We start from the raw sequence: 15,566 nt of genomic DNA, 5'->3' as shown, positions 1-15,566 counted from the left end.
AAGTTGCTGATTTTGGAGACTATGGCTCGGGCAGCAATCGGACACATTTGGGCATCGTAGTTCCTTGTACGGACGGTCCTGCTCCAGAACTAAGTCGGTCGTAAGGTACGGCTACGGACGGTTCTCAGAGGGCTGACCGACCTGGATCGAAATCGAGTCCTTAGTGTTCATGACACTATTTTTATTTAAATCTTTATAACATCATATGTTCAGCTCCCCTTATTGCATTTCTGTTGTTATGATATCATTCTGTTTCCTAAAATGTACTCTATTATCCGAATTTGCTTTGGGATTTTTATAGTGTTTTATTCTGACTACATTACTGCTTTTGTATTGCATAAATTCTTCACTCATTGCACTGTCTGCAGTGGGCCATAGCTACCAGGGGAATGAACTCAGAAGACTTTACTGCATTTTAGTGTTTACCATTATTAATTGTAATCATTCCTCGAGAAGGGTAGTAGCCCACACAAAATAATAATTCCTTCCAGGCCACATTGCGTTCCCATATGTTATAATTATCGTATTTTTAGAATGCACCGTTATTCATTCCAATGTGATGATCAAATCTAATTGAATACAATCACAATATTGAATCTAAATTGAATTATGAGCTATAAGTACTTTTTTTATTATAAACGTGAGTTCAATCAACGTAGAAAATGTAATTTATAGAATATTATAATGTTATTATGATTATTATTATGATTATGATGATGATGATGATGATTATTATTATTATTATTATTATTATTATTATTATTATTATTATTATTATTATCATCATCATCATCATCATCATCATCATCCATCAAGGCAGGCAAGAATAGCAGATGATGTTGTTACTAGTACATTTGCCTCATTGTTCTAAGCATGTGTGAGGGTGTTTGGTGCAAAGATTTTGTCAGTTAGCGATACATGAAAAGGGTGGTGGACATGCAAGTAAGGGGGCCCTGACAGGGCGAGTTTGCACCTGGTGGTGCATGTGGGGGGAGACAGAGATAACTAAGTGAGAAGGAAGAGAAGATATACTATGACAATTAGATTGTTGTTTTCTTTAGGTAAAAATGCAGCTTCAAAAATGAAAACATGACAAATAGTTATACATATAGGAGTATGAACACATGAGGTCAGAGTTGCTCAACGACACACAGTCATTTTACAATCTCAAATCCACCAGGGATTCCCGCAAAACCTTCAATGTGGAGGATTCTACACATCTTCTCCCAGAGCAAGAGGTTCTTGGGATTCAGAGAAGAACCACCAGTCTGATGAGACTCTAGGTGGGATTTCAAAGCCAGGGAGTGAGTGAACTCTCCCTTGCAGGTTCCCTGTGTGAGTGCCTGTTGTTAGAAACAGCATTCACACGTGTGACAACTATCTCACATTTGCCTTTTCTGGGTAAAAGGTGTACAAGGGCACCAACAATTATAGCTCTATCCTAAATAGCTCCTCTAGCATTACAGTTAATTCTGCATCTGAAAATCTGGGGTTCCTTTTTTCGGGCATGGGGCAGATACAAATATAATTTTACAAATATCTAGATTAGTGGAGAGAACAAAAAAAAACAATATAGTAGTAGTACAAGGCAACAAATACACCCTATTTCTTGCAGCTTCCAAAAGAGAAAGGTACAAGTTCATGGTATGAAAGGAGGTGTGCCTTAAAGTGTGGTCTGCTGGTGTGATTAGTTTGTCCATTCATCTCAAGTGTGTGAATTACATGTCACTTTGAAGACGCATGGATTGAACCCTCCATCACAGAGGATGGATGGGCAAAATGCCAAAATAAAAGTCAGGCCCATAGATACCAACTAATAGGCCATTGTAAAATGTCTAAACAACACATAGGTTGTCTGCAGGGAATGAAAGGTGCAGGGTGTCTAGAGTGGGGGGGATGGGTAAAAAGGGTGGTTGTACAGAGGAAAGGAAGGGTGAGAGGAGGGAATACAGTTGGATGGAATGTCCTTGCTGTTTCAGTATTTCCGTTGATAGACACTCTTTTAAATATGTATTAAACATATTTAATCTTAAAATGAGTCTGCAGAAGTGAATGATTCCACCCCATTACTTAGTGTACTACAAAATAATGAAACACATGATTAGAATAACTATTATTACACATTTCAATAGTGCGTTTTACAGGTATATTTAAATATAAAATGCACATTTGGAATTCATAGATAGTGGAAATAATGCTATGTCCTTTTCTCCAATGGGAAATGTCAACTGGATAGCTGAACCATCTATTCATGACCATTAATGGACACACACAGACACACACACAGAGCTATAGCATTGTAGAACAAAACACACAAGATTTTATTGTAAGATTTAATTAATCTTTTCAGCTACAAAATGGAATCAAATGAAAGATCAAATCATCTCTCTTTCCAGTTGTTATTGATTGAAAAACAATCCATGTTACTTTGCAGTAAAGAACAAAGGGATATTGACTAAAACATAACCTGGCAGAGCCAAGGGAAAGTGGTCGCAGCAAAAGCAATGTCTAGTTGTCAAGCAGCTGTGAGAGGCAGAGAGCAGAGCACCACTGGTGTCAGAAGCAATAGGGTCAACAAAGGAGAAGACAGAAGAAACTTGATTCAGGTGAGGAACAAAGTATTCATTGCCTCTTTGTAGACTTTATGTCTATCAATTATGGTTTCTGTGTACATGAAACTGGTATTGATTTTCGAGCATGAACAAGTATTACACTACTGTAATCTGTCAAATCATGCAATTGATTACACATCCTAGGAAACACCTGCAGCTCATCAATGACATAGTCAGCCTCACTTAGTGCTTTCCTGACAAAACTCTCATCAATACATAGATGAGGAAACTTAAAATCCGCAACCATGTAAAAAGTTTGTTCGAGGGCCGTTATCAGAATTAAATGCCCTCCATTTTTTAACAGTGTTGAGGCATTTCTTAAAGCACTGCAGAACCCTTCTTTATCTGTCATGTGGATCTCCAAACAATGAGGCAAAATCAAGCAGTCAGCCTGAGGCAGGGTGGTGGGAGACAAGGGGTTAATGTTAGTGATGTTATATTTAACAACATGCGTGATTTTTCCTTGTAGCATATTTTTCTTCTCAGGCCAAGCATCCCTAAAAAAGAAAAAAAAACAATTTTGATTTATTATTGATAAAAACATGTTCTTTTCTCACAAGATATGGGGGAAAACATGTTTTTGCACTATTACCCTTTAGATAGAAATGTGTATTGCATGCAGCGATTAAAAACAGCTCCACGGATTTGGATGAAATTTGACAAGGTTATACATTATGGTGTGAGGATTATCCTATGAGTAGTAGAGGTAACTAGGGTAAGTATTTTTAAACTTATAAGTCATTTGAACTTTGTGATATTGTGGCCGCATCTCATTTTTAGGTGGTTGTCTAATGTAGGGGTTAGATATAGATAAGGTTTCATATTTTCTCCCTACCTTTTTTCTTTATTAAAGTGTTAATAGATAAGGAAAATTACATAAGGATTCTATATATTTTCTATATATTTTGTTAAAAATCACAGAGTACTACCTAGGACGTATTAAAAAATTAAATATGAGCGTAAACCTTTTTTAATGTATATAGGAAAATATAAATACATTTCCCTACCAATCACCACTTTAATAAAGTGGCGATAGGTAGGGGCAACATAAGAGCAAACTGACCTATATTTTTGGTGTAAATCAGAACACAGCTAAAGTGTAGTAAAAATAATATGGATGCCTTTAATGTTGCAAAGGCAGTCATTATCTGTTCACATAAAGGGTTGAGTGGAACTTGCAGAGTTTCACTCTGCAAAATTTCCATTGAGTTGAATAAGAACTCTGCAAGGTTCTGCTGAGTTCTGCAAATGGGTGGAAATATGCATGTTGCACTGTTTGTGCTGCAATTTAGAGCCAGTTGTATAAACAGCACTGAAACTTCTGCGTGAATAGCACTGTGTGGTGTACAAGAGTACCCAGCCATTCCAGTTGATTTTGCTGCCGCTCGAGTAGAAAATCTGCTCGAGCACTAGCAAATCTACTCATAAGGCATCCCTCTGGTTGCAACCGCTGCAACTGCCCATGTTGTAAAATGCCACTAGGGGATGGCAAATCTCATTCTCAATCCTGGAAACTTATGGGGAAAAAATCTGCCATGCAGCGGTTGGAAGAATTTGGCCAGAACTCTGTCTACAAATGCGCGAGTTGCCAAATTCTGCCATTTATGCAGACGAAAGGAAGCATTCCACCCATCCCTAGTCATATACTGCCTTGTCATTGTCATGTACCACAGTTTACCACAAAGTCACTGTGGCGTACCCTGCAGAATATATCACACAATTCTTAGTCAGATTTACCAAGCAACGCAAGGCCATCATGTGTCACCCTGGGTTGCTTGGTAAATCTGGAAAAACACAATGTCGGGCATGGCACTGCCTGGCATTACTCTGCACATCATATTCTACATTGTCGCCAAATTTCATGTACATCCATTCAACCATTTTCACACTACGTCTTTTTAAACTAGAATCTGTGACATGTCACCCCATTCCAATGTACGACAGCCAACTCCACTTTATGACACACCACTCTACTCCAGTCTATGACAAGTCACTTCACTCCAATAATAATTCCTATTTGTATTGTGCAAACATATCCCCCATTAAGGGTTTCAAGCTGCTGCGGGCCATCGGGGAGGTGAAGTGAGCTATTACCCAGAGTCACATGATGCTGATCTGAGCTGCCGCTGGTGCTGAGGATTGAACCTCAAGCCACATGCTCTGGAGTTAGCCACCCTGGTCACATCACCACACGTCTCCCTCAAACAAACTCTACAAGACACCATTCCAATCTACTCTCAGCCATTCCACTGTATGATATTCAAAACTATGACACTGTAATCTCTAACACTTCACTCTTATCTATTCCACTCAATACCTATCCACTAGACTGTACACCACTCCATTATATGCTATTCTACTACATGCCTGTCCACTTTATGCAAATCCACTATATGCTATTTCACTCTATGCCACTCCAGTGTACGTCAGTCCACTTGACTCCACCCTATTGCATTGAATGGTGCTTCACTTTATGGCACTCCACTCCAGTACAATATTTTACCTTGTGCCACTCTACTCCACTCCAATGTATGCCACTGCTATTCCACTATGTAGCACCACACTCTATGCCACTCCACTCCACTCTACGCTAAGTAACTGTAAGCCACAATACTGTACACCACAACACTCTAAGCCAGTACAATACTTTATGTATATCACTGAACTCTACACAACTCAAGTCTATGCCACTGCAGTCTACTGTGTTCGACAATGCTATACTCCACTCGATTACACTTTACACCTCTACAGTCTACCAAACTCTACTCCACTCTATGCCACTCGGATGTATGACGTTATAACGCATACTATTAGAGCGCATGCTTTTACAACGCAACTTTTACAACGCAGGATCCATTACAACGAATACCATTACAACGCATTTTTTTACAACGCATATACCTTTACAATGTATATTATTACAACGTAAGTATAGGTAAGTATTTAATTTTTTTTTTAAATGTAAGTTATTACATTTAATATAATTTAATTTTATTTAATTTTAATTTAATTTAATTATTTTTAATTTATTTTAATTTTTAAAAATACCCCTTTATCCAAAAACCCAAACCTAGCCCTGAACCCTAAAAATACCCCTTCACCCAAAAACCCATACCTAGCCCTGAACCCTAAAAATACCCCTTTACCCAAAAACCCACACCTAGCCCTGAACCCTAAAAATACCCCTTTACCCCTGAACCCTAAAAATACCCCTTTACCCAAGAACCCATACCTAGCCCTTAACCCTAAAAATACCCCTTTACCCAAAAACCCATACCTAGCCCTGAACCCTAAAAATACCCCTTTACCCAAAAATCCAAACCTAGCCCTGAACCCTAAAAATACCCCTTTTCCCAAAAACCCAAACCTAGCCCTGAACCCTAAAAATACCCCTTTACCCCTGAACCCTAAAAATACCCCTTTACCCAAAAACCCATACGTAGCCCTTAACCCTAAAAATACCCCTTTGCCCAAAAACCCATACCTAGCCCTGAACCCTAAAAATACCCCTTTATCCAAAAACCCAGACCTAGCCCTGAACCCTAAAAATACCCCTTTACCCAAAAACTCAAACCTAGCCCTGAACCCTAAAAATACCCCTTTACCCAAAAACCCAAACCTAGCCCTGAACCCTAAAAATACCCCTTTACCCAAAAACCCAAACCTAGCCCTGAACCCTAAAAATACCCCTTTACCCAAAAACCCATACCTAGCCCTGAACCCTAAAAATACCCCTTTACCCAAAAACCCATACCTAGCCCTGAACCCTAAAAATACCCCTTTACCCAAAAACCCAAACCTAGCCCTGAACCCTAAAAATACCCCTTTACCCAAAAACCCAAACCTAGCCCTGAACCCTAAAAATACCCCTTTACCCCTGAACCCTAAAAATACCCCTTTACCCAAAAACCCATACCTAGCCCTTAACCCTAAAAATACCCCTTTACCCAAAAACCCATACCTAGCCCTGAACCCTAAAAATACCCCTTTATCCAAAAACCCAAACCTAGCCCTGAACCCTAAAAATACCCCTTTACCCAAAAACCCATACCTAGCCCTGAACCCTAAAAATACCCCTTTACCCAAAAACCCAAACCTAGCCCTGAACGCTAAAAATACCCCTTTACCCAAAACCCCAAACCTAGCCCTGAACCCTAAAAATACCCCTTTACCCAAAAACCAAAACCTATAACATTTTTACTATAATTATATACTTACCTATACTTACGTTGTAATGGTATGCGTTGTAAAGGTATATGCGTTGTAAAAAAATGCGTTGTAATGTTATTCGTTGTAATGGATCTTGCGTTGTAAAAGTTGCGTTGTAAAAGTAATTCGTTGTAAAAGTTTCGTTGTAATGGTTGCATACCATGCCACTCCACTCGGCAACACTGTTCTATAGTCTATGTCACTATTTAACGCTCTATTACACTCAATGCCACTGTGCGCCCCTCAATGACACTCTGAGCAACTCTCTCTATGCAACTCCACCCTAATTTACTACAGTCTACCCTATGACACACTTCTACAGTCTAATCCACTGCACTCCACTACTCTTCTTTACACCACTCCACTCAACAGCACTCCATGCCACTCAACTCTATGACACTCTACAACAGCTTCTGACACTCCACGACACTCCATGCCAGATCACGGCATGACACATCACTCCATTCTATGACACTTCAGTCCATTCTGTGCTACGCCACTCCACTCTACTTCACTCAACAGTACTCTACTTTACAACACAGCACCCCACTCTATGACAATGTACTTCACTCTATGCTATGCCACTCCACTCTGGTCCACTGTATAACACTTTACCCTACTCTGAGCCACTCTACATGACTCTTCTCTATGCCGCTCCACTGTACAACATTCTACTCTACTCTATACAACTCCACACAACTAAAATCTACTGAACTCTATTCCACTGTGAGACACTCTACTTGAATCTGCCCCTACACACCACTCTACAACTCTGTATGCCACTCTACGCCACTCTAGCAGATACTACGCGGCTCACTCTAGGCTACTATAACCCAGTTAATCCACTCTCCTTTATTACACACTACTGTACTCCACTATGCACTACTACTCCACTGTTTGCCACTCCACTGTATGTTACTGTATGCCACTCATCTCTACAACACTATTTAACACTCCACTGTATAAAACTGTACTGCATGCCACTCCACTCTACAACAATTTCCAGCACTCTACAACCTGCTGCTCCGCTCTAGGACACTCCATTCCATGGAATTCGAATGTACTCCATTCCACTCTGCACCACTTAACTCTTTGCCATTCCACTCAATGCTATTCCACTATCAATCATCCACTCTACCTAACTCCACTCAGTTCCCTTTACTCCACTGTATCACACTCTCTTCCACTTAACAACACTCTAAACCAATTCACTCTACCACACATTACTCCAATTTATAGCACTCCACTTTCCTACATTTGAAATAAGGAGTTCGAACCTTTGCATTGAATGATACCGCAGTAAGTGGGTGCTGTCTTTTATTTGGTGGCATGGCTGTACTTAGCCAAGCAATGGTTTGCCAGGAAACCAAAGACTTGGTTCTCAGCAAAGATCAGAACACCATATCTCTGAAGTATGGGGTCAAGCATGTGTCAGGTGAGTGTGATAAGGAAGGAAGAAAATATAAAGGAAGATCAAGTGTAGGGAATATAGTCCACCAAGAATACAAAAATTCAAACAAGTATTTAAACATCAGGTGCAGTGCTCAGGGACTGGCATTAACTCTAATTTAATCTGTTATGTATCCACTTTTATAACCCCACTATCCCACACACTACATAACCTTGTAGAGATGTCAAGTGACAAGATAAGGAGACAGAAAGCATCCAAAGTCTTAGGAGACTTGTCAATGAGCATTATGATGGAAGCTAAGGGTCATAGAATAAGATTAGAAAATATGAATCCGTCAAACCAACCTAAGACTCCCATCAGAAATAAACACCTTAGCAGGTGTTCTGGAACATCAAGCTTGTAGAGGACAACATTACAGCAAGATTATAATTGGTGCAAAAGGTTATGGCGGTGTCTACAGGATGCGGTATTTAAACCAGTGGGGCTATGTTTAGTTAACAACGCTCGTCATGGGTTGGTTGATGCTAGTTAAAAATAGGATAGATACAGCCCATGCTTTCAAGGGGCATCTCAACTCGGCTCTGTCTTTTCTCAGTAGTTTCCCTCCAGGCCTTTCTTTCTCCTCCTGCCATGTGGACAGATTCTAGAGAGGTCTCCAAATTTCTCAGTTACATAGTATTCCTAATTTGACCCTTCTACGATAGCCAGCATTGATGCAGGCTCGAGCTCTGGTGGATCTCAGCATGCTCACATCCAGGACACTACCACACTGTAGACTGAGAAGTGTAAAGAAAGTAGAAAAAAAGGCAATAGGACGTTTCCATCTATCACCCATGATCAAGAACTGCCACAAAGCTGCTGTTCTTAAGGAGAGAGTTGAGGAACACTGCATCACAATGCATTAATCATCTACAACCAATCTCTCTTTTCAATCACTGGTTGAATTTATACTTATTGTTGGCCACGTGCTCTGCTTCCTTTTGGCTAGACTCACACTAGAAATACTGTATAAATACATACATACATACATACACACAAACTTTCATACAAGACGACGTGAGGCAATATCTCCAACCAAGCTTATTAATGCCTGACTGTGATTAGTCTGAGTGATGAGAAGACCTAACATGTATTACAAGAGCCCTTTGGAATTAAGATGGCATATCACTGTTTACATCATTCAGGTCAGGAAAGGACATGGACGAAAGGCCAGAATCGCACCTCTCTTAAGTTCCTCCAGGACGCCAGTGAACATGATGTTATTTCCAAGCCTCCTGTATTCCATGACGATCAATTTATTGAGGTACAGGATGGCTCAGAGCACACCTGAAGTCAAATTATAATAACAGGAAATACAGTGCAATATCCTAATTAGTGATTAGTGAACAAGAAAGAATCTCCCAAAAGAATAGAATGAATCTTCAAGTTATTTGAAAAAATATCCTTCTTATGATTTTTCTTCAATATAATGAGGATCTTTTTTCAAACAACTTGAAGAGTCACTCTATTTGTTTGCGCGTTTCGAGGTCTGCAGCTCGTCAGTGAACCAGGTGGCTCTCTTGCTGGCGTGGTTGTTGGAGGGTTTCTTGAGTGGGGCGAGGGTTTTGGTGCAGTCGTCGATCCACTGTCTGAGGTTGCGGGCTGCGGTGTCTGGGTTGGTGGGGTCGGTGGGTGGGTTTTGGGCGAGGGTGATGATCAGCTGGTCTTCAGTGACTTTGCTCCAGCAGCGGCGAGGTAGCTGTTGGGTGCGGTGGTGCGTGGTTGGTTTGTTGAAGGTGAAATGGATGCAGTGGTTAATGTTATGTTAAGGGACTCTTATAACACACATGACTCACCCAGGGGCATCTCAGCGCTAACTAGGCGAAAACCTGAAGGGGAAAAACATTAGGTACCAAAGCTGCAGAGATATATTAGAATAGGAAAGCCTTCAAAAGTTTCCTAAAAACATAGTAAGATGTGGACTTACGCAAGGCTTCTGGCAGGGAGTTCCAATATTTAGGGGCAAAATAAAAGAACGTTTCCCCCCCCTTAACTCGTCCACCAAATACGCAGAGTCATCAGCAGAGCCTTTTCATTCGATCTCAGGTTACGGCAAGAGGTCTGCTTACAGAGTTTGTTTTGCAGGTATTCAGGGTGGTCAGTCCAGTGGAGTTTGTTGGTGTGGTTGAAGGCGACGTGGGTGCCTGTGGAGAAGATGGGGTCCAGCGTGTGGCCAGCGGCGTGGTTGGGTGAGGTGACAAGTTGTCTGAGGCTGAGGTTGACGAGATTGTCGATTAGGGTGGTGGAGTTGGCGTCGTTGTTGTTCTCGAGGTGGAAATTCAGATCCCCGAGGAGGATGTAGTCCATGGAGGCGAGTGCCTTGATGCTGGCGAGGTCAGCGATGGAGTCACTGAATTGAGCTCGGGGTCCGGGTGGTCTGTAGATGAGTGTTCCTCTGAGGGTGGTGTTGGGTTCGGTGTGGATCCAGAAGTGCCGGTGTTCGGCGGTGTTGAGGGTGTCGTCTGTGTGGGTGGCGACCTTGAGGGTGGACTTGAGGACGATGGCTATTCCTCCTCTGATTCCGTTGGCGCAATCCCTGCGGGTGATCTTGTAGCCATCCAGGATGGCTATGGCGATATCGGGCACCAAGGAGTTGTTCCACCAGGTCTCGGTCAGGAAGGCCACGCCTGGGGCGGAGGTGTCGAGCAGATCCCAGAGCTCGACGGCGTGTTTGTGTGCGGCACAGGTATTGAGGAGTATGCAGCAGAGGTTTGGTGGTTCTGTCGCAGGTGAAGCTGCAGGTGTGGCAGGAGAAAGGTCTGTGAGTCCGTTTCATGGTGGCTTAGAAGCAAGTGTGGTCTCGGCCGGCGTTGAGTGGGTAAAGGGTGCTGGCATCGTAGCGGAGTCTGGTGTTGTGGCGCTTCTGGGGTCCAGGGGTTCTGGGCGCGGTCCAGGCGTTGACAGGCGCAGGCGGGCTTGCCTTTGGCTTGCCTTCAGTGTGCCAGCGGTGCGCCCGCTCCGCGCGGCCGCTGCGCGGCCTCCATAAGAGGAGGATAGGGAGGGAGGAGCAGCTGGGAGGCGGGAGACAGATGGCCAATGGGGAGCAGGGGGGCGGGGCCGCAGGGACACATCGGCGGGAAATGGCGGGAGGCAGGAAGCAGGACACGAGGCAGCTGGCGGCCGTGTGGTAGCGTGGGAAGCAACCTGCCCGCGAGCAGGGTCAGAGGTCACTCCTACGCCACTGTGCGGCCCCCTTAAGAGGGGGAGAGGGAGGGAGGAGCAGTTGGGTGGCTGGAACGGGGTGGCCAATGGGGAGCAGGGGGTGGGGCCACAGGGACGCAGTGGCGGGAAGGAGCAGGAAACAGCAGGAACCAGGAAGGCGGCATGAAGCAGGACAAGAGGCAGCTGGTGGCTGTGTGGTGGCGCGGGGAGCAACCTGCCTGCAAGCAGGGTCAGAGGTCGTGCTACTCAGCCACACGGCAGTTGGCCTGCAACATCTTCTTAACGGTCTATGAGTCTACGTAGAAGAAAATACCTAAAAAAAAAGGACCTTGACGAAAAAAGAGCTACCTATGGTATCTGGGCGACAAACACATTGCATCAGCGGAGACTTACAAGTGTCTGGGAGTTTATCTAGACAAAGGAGGATCATTCACACGACAACAAGAAGAGAGCAAAAGGAAAGGGATGATCCTTGCCTTAACCATGAAAGGTTTATCAGCTAAACTACTGGGCCCAACGCTGAGCCCTCTCTTAGTGGTAGCACGGGCCAAAATCCTACCTTCTATTACCTACGGTAGCGAAGTACAGCGCAGGAGAGATACCTATCTTCTGGACAAAACGCTGGTAAAAGCATAAAGAACCATGTTCAGCCTCCGGACTTACACCTCACTGGCGCAAATCCGACTGGAGTTTGGTCTAATAAGCTCTAAAAACAACAATCCCTTTGGGTTTCTGTTTTTATCAACACATCACACACATGCTACTTCCAATCATAGTTCACTCTGACAACACTATTAACAGCACCAATTAGAACTCAAGAAAATAATGTAAAAAAATCATGAATCTTTATTATTCATTAGATAAAAAACTATAGTCTCTTTGTTAAAAAAACTTCTCTTATGAGAGCTTATTACAAGATAAAAAAAACTATTTTACATTAAAAAAATTGTAACCAATTTTACAAATGTGGGGGGATTTGAAAGTGTAATCACTAGATCTCAAATCAACAAACTGTTCATCCTGAGAAGCCACTTAGAAAACAGAACCCTATATGTGCTCAAACATCACATATAATAAACACATGGGTATTCCTTTTCTTTTTTTTAACCAAGATGTTACTACAAATTTACTAGCTGGGCCACCAAGGTCCTGAACAGGAGTTGTTTATTCGATTTTTCTTGGACACAGAAGCGACGCGTTTTAAGTGGTATTCGATAATATTCCTCCTTCTTCAGGCTATCAAACAATTAGTGCAAATCTCCCCAAGGTTTATCCTTTCATTGGTGAGAAGAGGGACGAAGCAATTTCTCCATGTAGATCAGCCAGATGTCTATATAGAGTACATTGGCAATCAGACATTCGGTATAGGGGTCAAAATCGATCACCGTAATATATCCTGGTTCCTTGTTTCTATCTTTTGGGAATTATTGTTGTATGTTTTTCAAAGCATGAAACGGCATCTATCAGGGACCTTCTCCTCCTTAGTTCCACTGTTTGATGAATGTATCTTGTTCGAACCACAGGAGCTATGGTTTTCACACCATCCGGATAAATTATCTTAGGATCGGGCACTCCACTTTTCACCAGGACTCTGGCATCTCCTTCACCGCTCCTGGGTATTAGCAGCCGACGTGTGTTTGGTCTAATAAAGCAAACCTGGGACAGCTATGGAGTATACATTAATTGTTGGCATACGATCAGCACATCAAACCCTAACATATTAAACCACCTCCTGTGGCAAGATCTACAACAGAGGGAGAATTTGCCCGCAAGACTGTACCTTCAGGAGGCACTGACAAACACAGGCCTATCGCCCTTATGGGACACACATCGTCACCATTCAGTTTTCAAAAAATTAGTGTGGAAGTCGTTGAAAACACAGTCACTGGTGGAGGATAAAGTTGATTTTTCCGCCAGAGGGCGCGCTTGGATGACTCTTAACTCGTACAAGACCCTGGCGCCACAACAATATTTTAACTTGGGCTACTCAAAAGCCCTGAAATTAAAATTCCTAAAGTTACGCCTCAGAGTGATACCATGCACACAGCACCTTCCTCCATGGAAAAGGGTGCAGACTTTCACACTATGCAGTCTGTGCAAAAATGGCCAAGGGGACATCATCTACTCTTGCACCGCGATGCTCCAAGAAAGGAGGCACCTGCTAAAAATTCCCTTTAATCAAAGAGGGATTCGGACAAGGAGGCAGGCAGTTTTGGCCTGCTTCGACCTGGTATCACCACAATTGAACACTAGATTGGTCCGATTCCTCAAAGCGGCACAGGCAAAAATGCCAAACTGACACTAAAGCTGCTGGGCATTTCGGTCTTTGGACTATTAATCTAAGAAGGGGGAGCACTAAATGATACAGGTGACCGTGTTATTTTCATGGTTGCTCCCACATGGCTAAATTTGTATTTTAACACTGTAAAGCTACAGAAGCCTTTTACACTGTTGGCATTATGACATTGTATGATGGTGGCCGAATATTTTATATATGGTTTTATTTTGTATGTATTGCAAAAGTTTTAAGTAACTCTTCAAATAAAGAAATTGTACCAATTGTACCTATGCCCTGCTCATTTAGTCAATCTACAAGGTCAAAGTTGTTCATCCCCTATTGGTCATGCAAGACACTATTTTTCTCATCTGCAGGAGTTTAGTTCTGTCTAAAACAAATGATTGAGTTTGTAGATTCATGGCTTTTAGATTATCTGCAATAAACTTAGAATGGAAGGTTAACTTTAAGTTGTCCATGTTCCCCGATTCTTGCTGGAGACGTTCAGTTTTGATAATGTAAGATCATACTATGGAAAGGCATTGGTATTTACTTCTGATCCAATGTGTTACTTTATTTATTAATGAATCCTCATCATCTCTGGTTACCTGTTTTAATCTAGGAACATTTGTCATAAAGACATTATAAGTATTCATTTTGGGGTTCTTTAGAAGTTGGGGTGCTGGATGAAGTTTCTGTAAATGCTAGATACTTGCGACCCCGATAGGCCTGGGCACTAAATTCCCCTCCGCTGACGGACATGATGAGATGTCATCAGTGATGTCATCAGGGATGTCACTGACCATGTCATTAATGATGTAATATGTGACGTCATCAGCAGTGCGTTGCGGGGGCATGAGTTATAGTTAGCTCAACTAATTATAACGGCCACATTTCTCTGGTTTTGTACGATTTAATGTCCCATTAGCTATAAAGTCCCTGAAACCTGTGTGACTTCCTTCTTTCTTCCAGCAGTGACATTACCTTAAAGTTTCCCATTGAGAACAAGAACAGTTCCTGACACCTCTTCAGCCCTATGCACCCGGCTTCCCTGGGCTAGGTAACTCTGGTACTACAGTATCCTACCTTCTAAGTTCCAAAGGGATTCCTTGTAAGCCACTGGGAAGGGTCCTTAAACATTAGAACTCCTACTGTGAATCTCCCATAGAGTTGTACAGAGCATGCAGCCATGTTGTCACTCTGCACCTGTCGGTCCCTGTGTACTCACTTTGGGTGTTTCCTTCGGGTCCCAGTGATTCTACATCTCCTAGATATTGTCTTGACTCGAGTCGTGGTTCTTATACAATTATTTCAGTAAATGGTTTGGTCCCCCCTGGGGCCCTCTGTGTATTATTGCTTCTTATGACTTATTCTGCAATATAAGTATTGTGTATTGTGTGTTATCTCTGTGTAGGAGATACTGTGATGTGCTAGACAGTATTATATTAATAATACATATTTGTATAACTACTGTGTGGTTTCCCTTTCATTTAACCAATACTGTAAGATTGCATTCTGGTAAAATAGGTTGCCTAACATTCCTTCAAGACTAAGCCTGAACTCTGCTCTCCACAGCTGCCACTGGGATGCTTCCTAAAGGTTATCTTTAACCTAATCAACATAAGGTTTCTTTGGACGGGTGCAAGGTGCCCACTTTAATTAGTGGACAGCATATACCAAGCCAACATCTAACAGTTAAGATTATGTTTCCTTAAGAGAGGAAGCACTGAGGCGGCTTTCCAGGAGATAGGTAAAAACTCTATGTGGATAAGATAGTAGATAAATGGCATGCTATGATTTCTGGGAAAAGATGAACAATCTTAGGAGGGCATGGGTCATGAGGAGAACCTGCTTTAAA

At 42.3% G+C, this 15,566-nt stretch overlaps 1 protein-coding gene across 1 annotated transcript in view; it reads right to left on the bottom strand.

Moving 5' to 3' along the window:
* Positions 1–2,321: 2,321 nt before the first annotated feature.
* The window catches only part of LOC144752252 (nicotinamide N-methyltransferase-like), a 31,536-nt gene continuing 18,291 nt past the window's right edge, over positions 2,322–15,566 (bottom strand). Inside the window, exon 3 of the mRNA XM_078640258.1 lies at positions 2,322–3,109. Coding sequence (XP_078496384.1) covers positions 2,656–3,109 — 454 coding nt within the window. The 3' untranslated portion in view covers positions 2,322–2,655. The remainder of the gene's footprint in view (positions 3,110–15,566) is intronic.

This window comes from Lissotriton helveticus, chromosome 4_2 (assembly GCF_964261635.1).
Source record: "Lissotriton helveticus chromosome 4_2, aLisHel1.1, whole genome shotgun sequence".
Lineage (NCBI taxonomy): Eukaryota > Metazoa > Chordata > Amphibia > Caudata > Salamandridae > Lissotriton > Lissotriton helveticus.
Note: the sequence above shows the minus strand (reverse complement) of the source record. Positions and strands in the feature narration are given on the sequence as shown.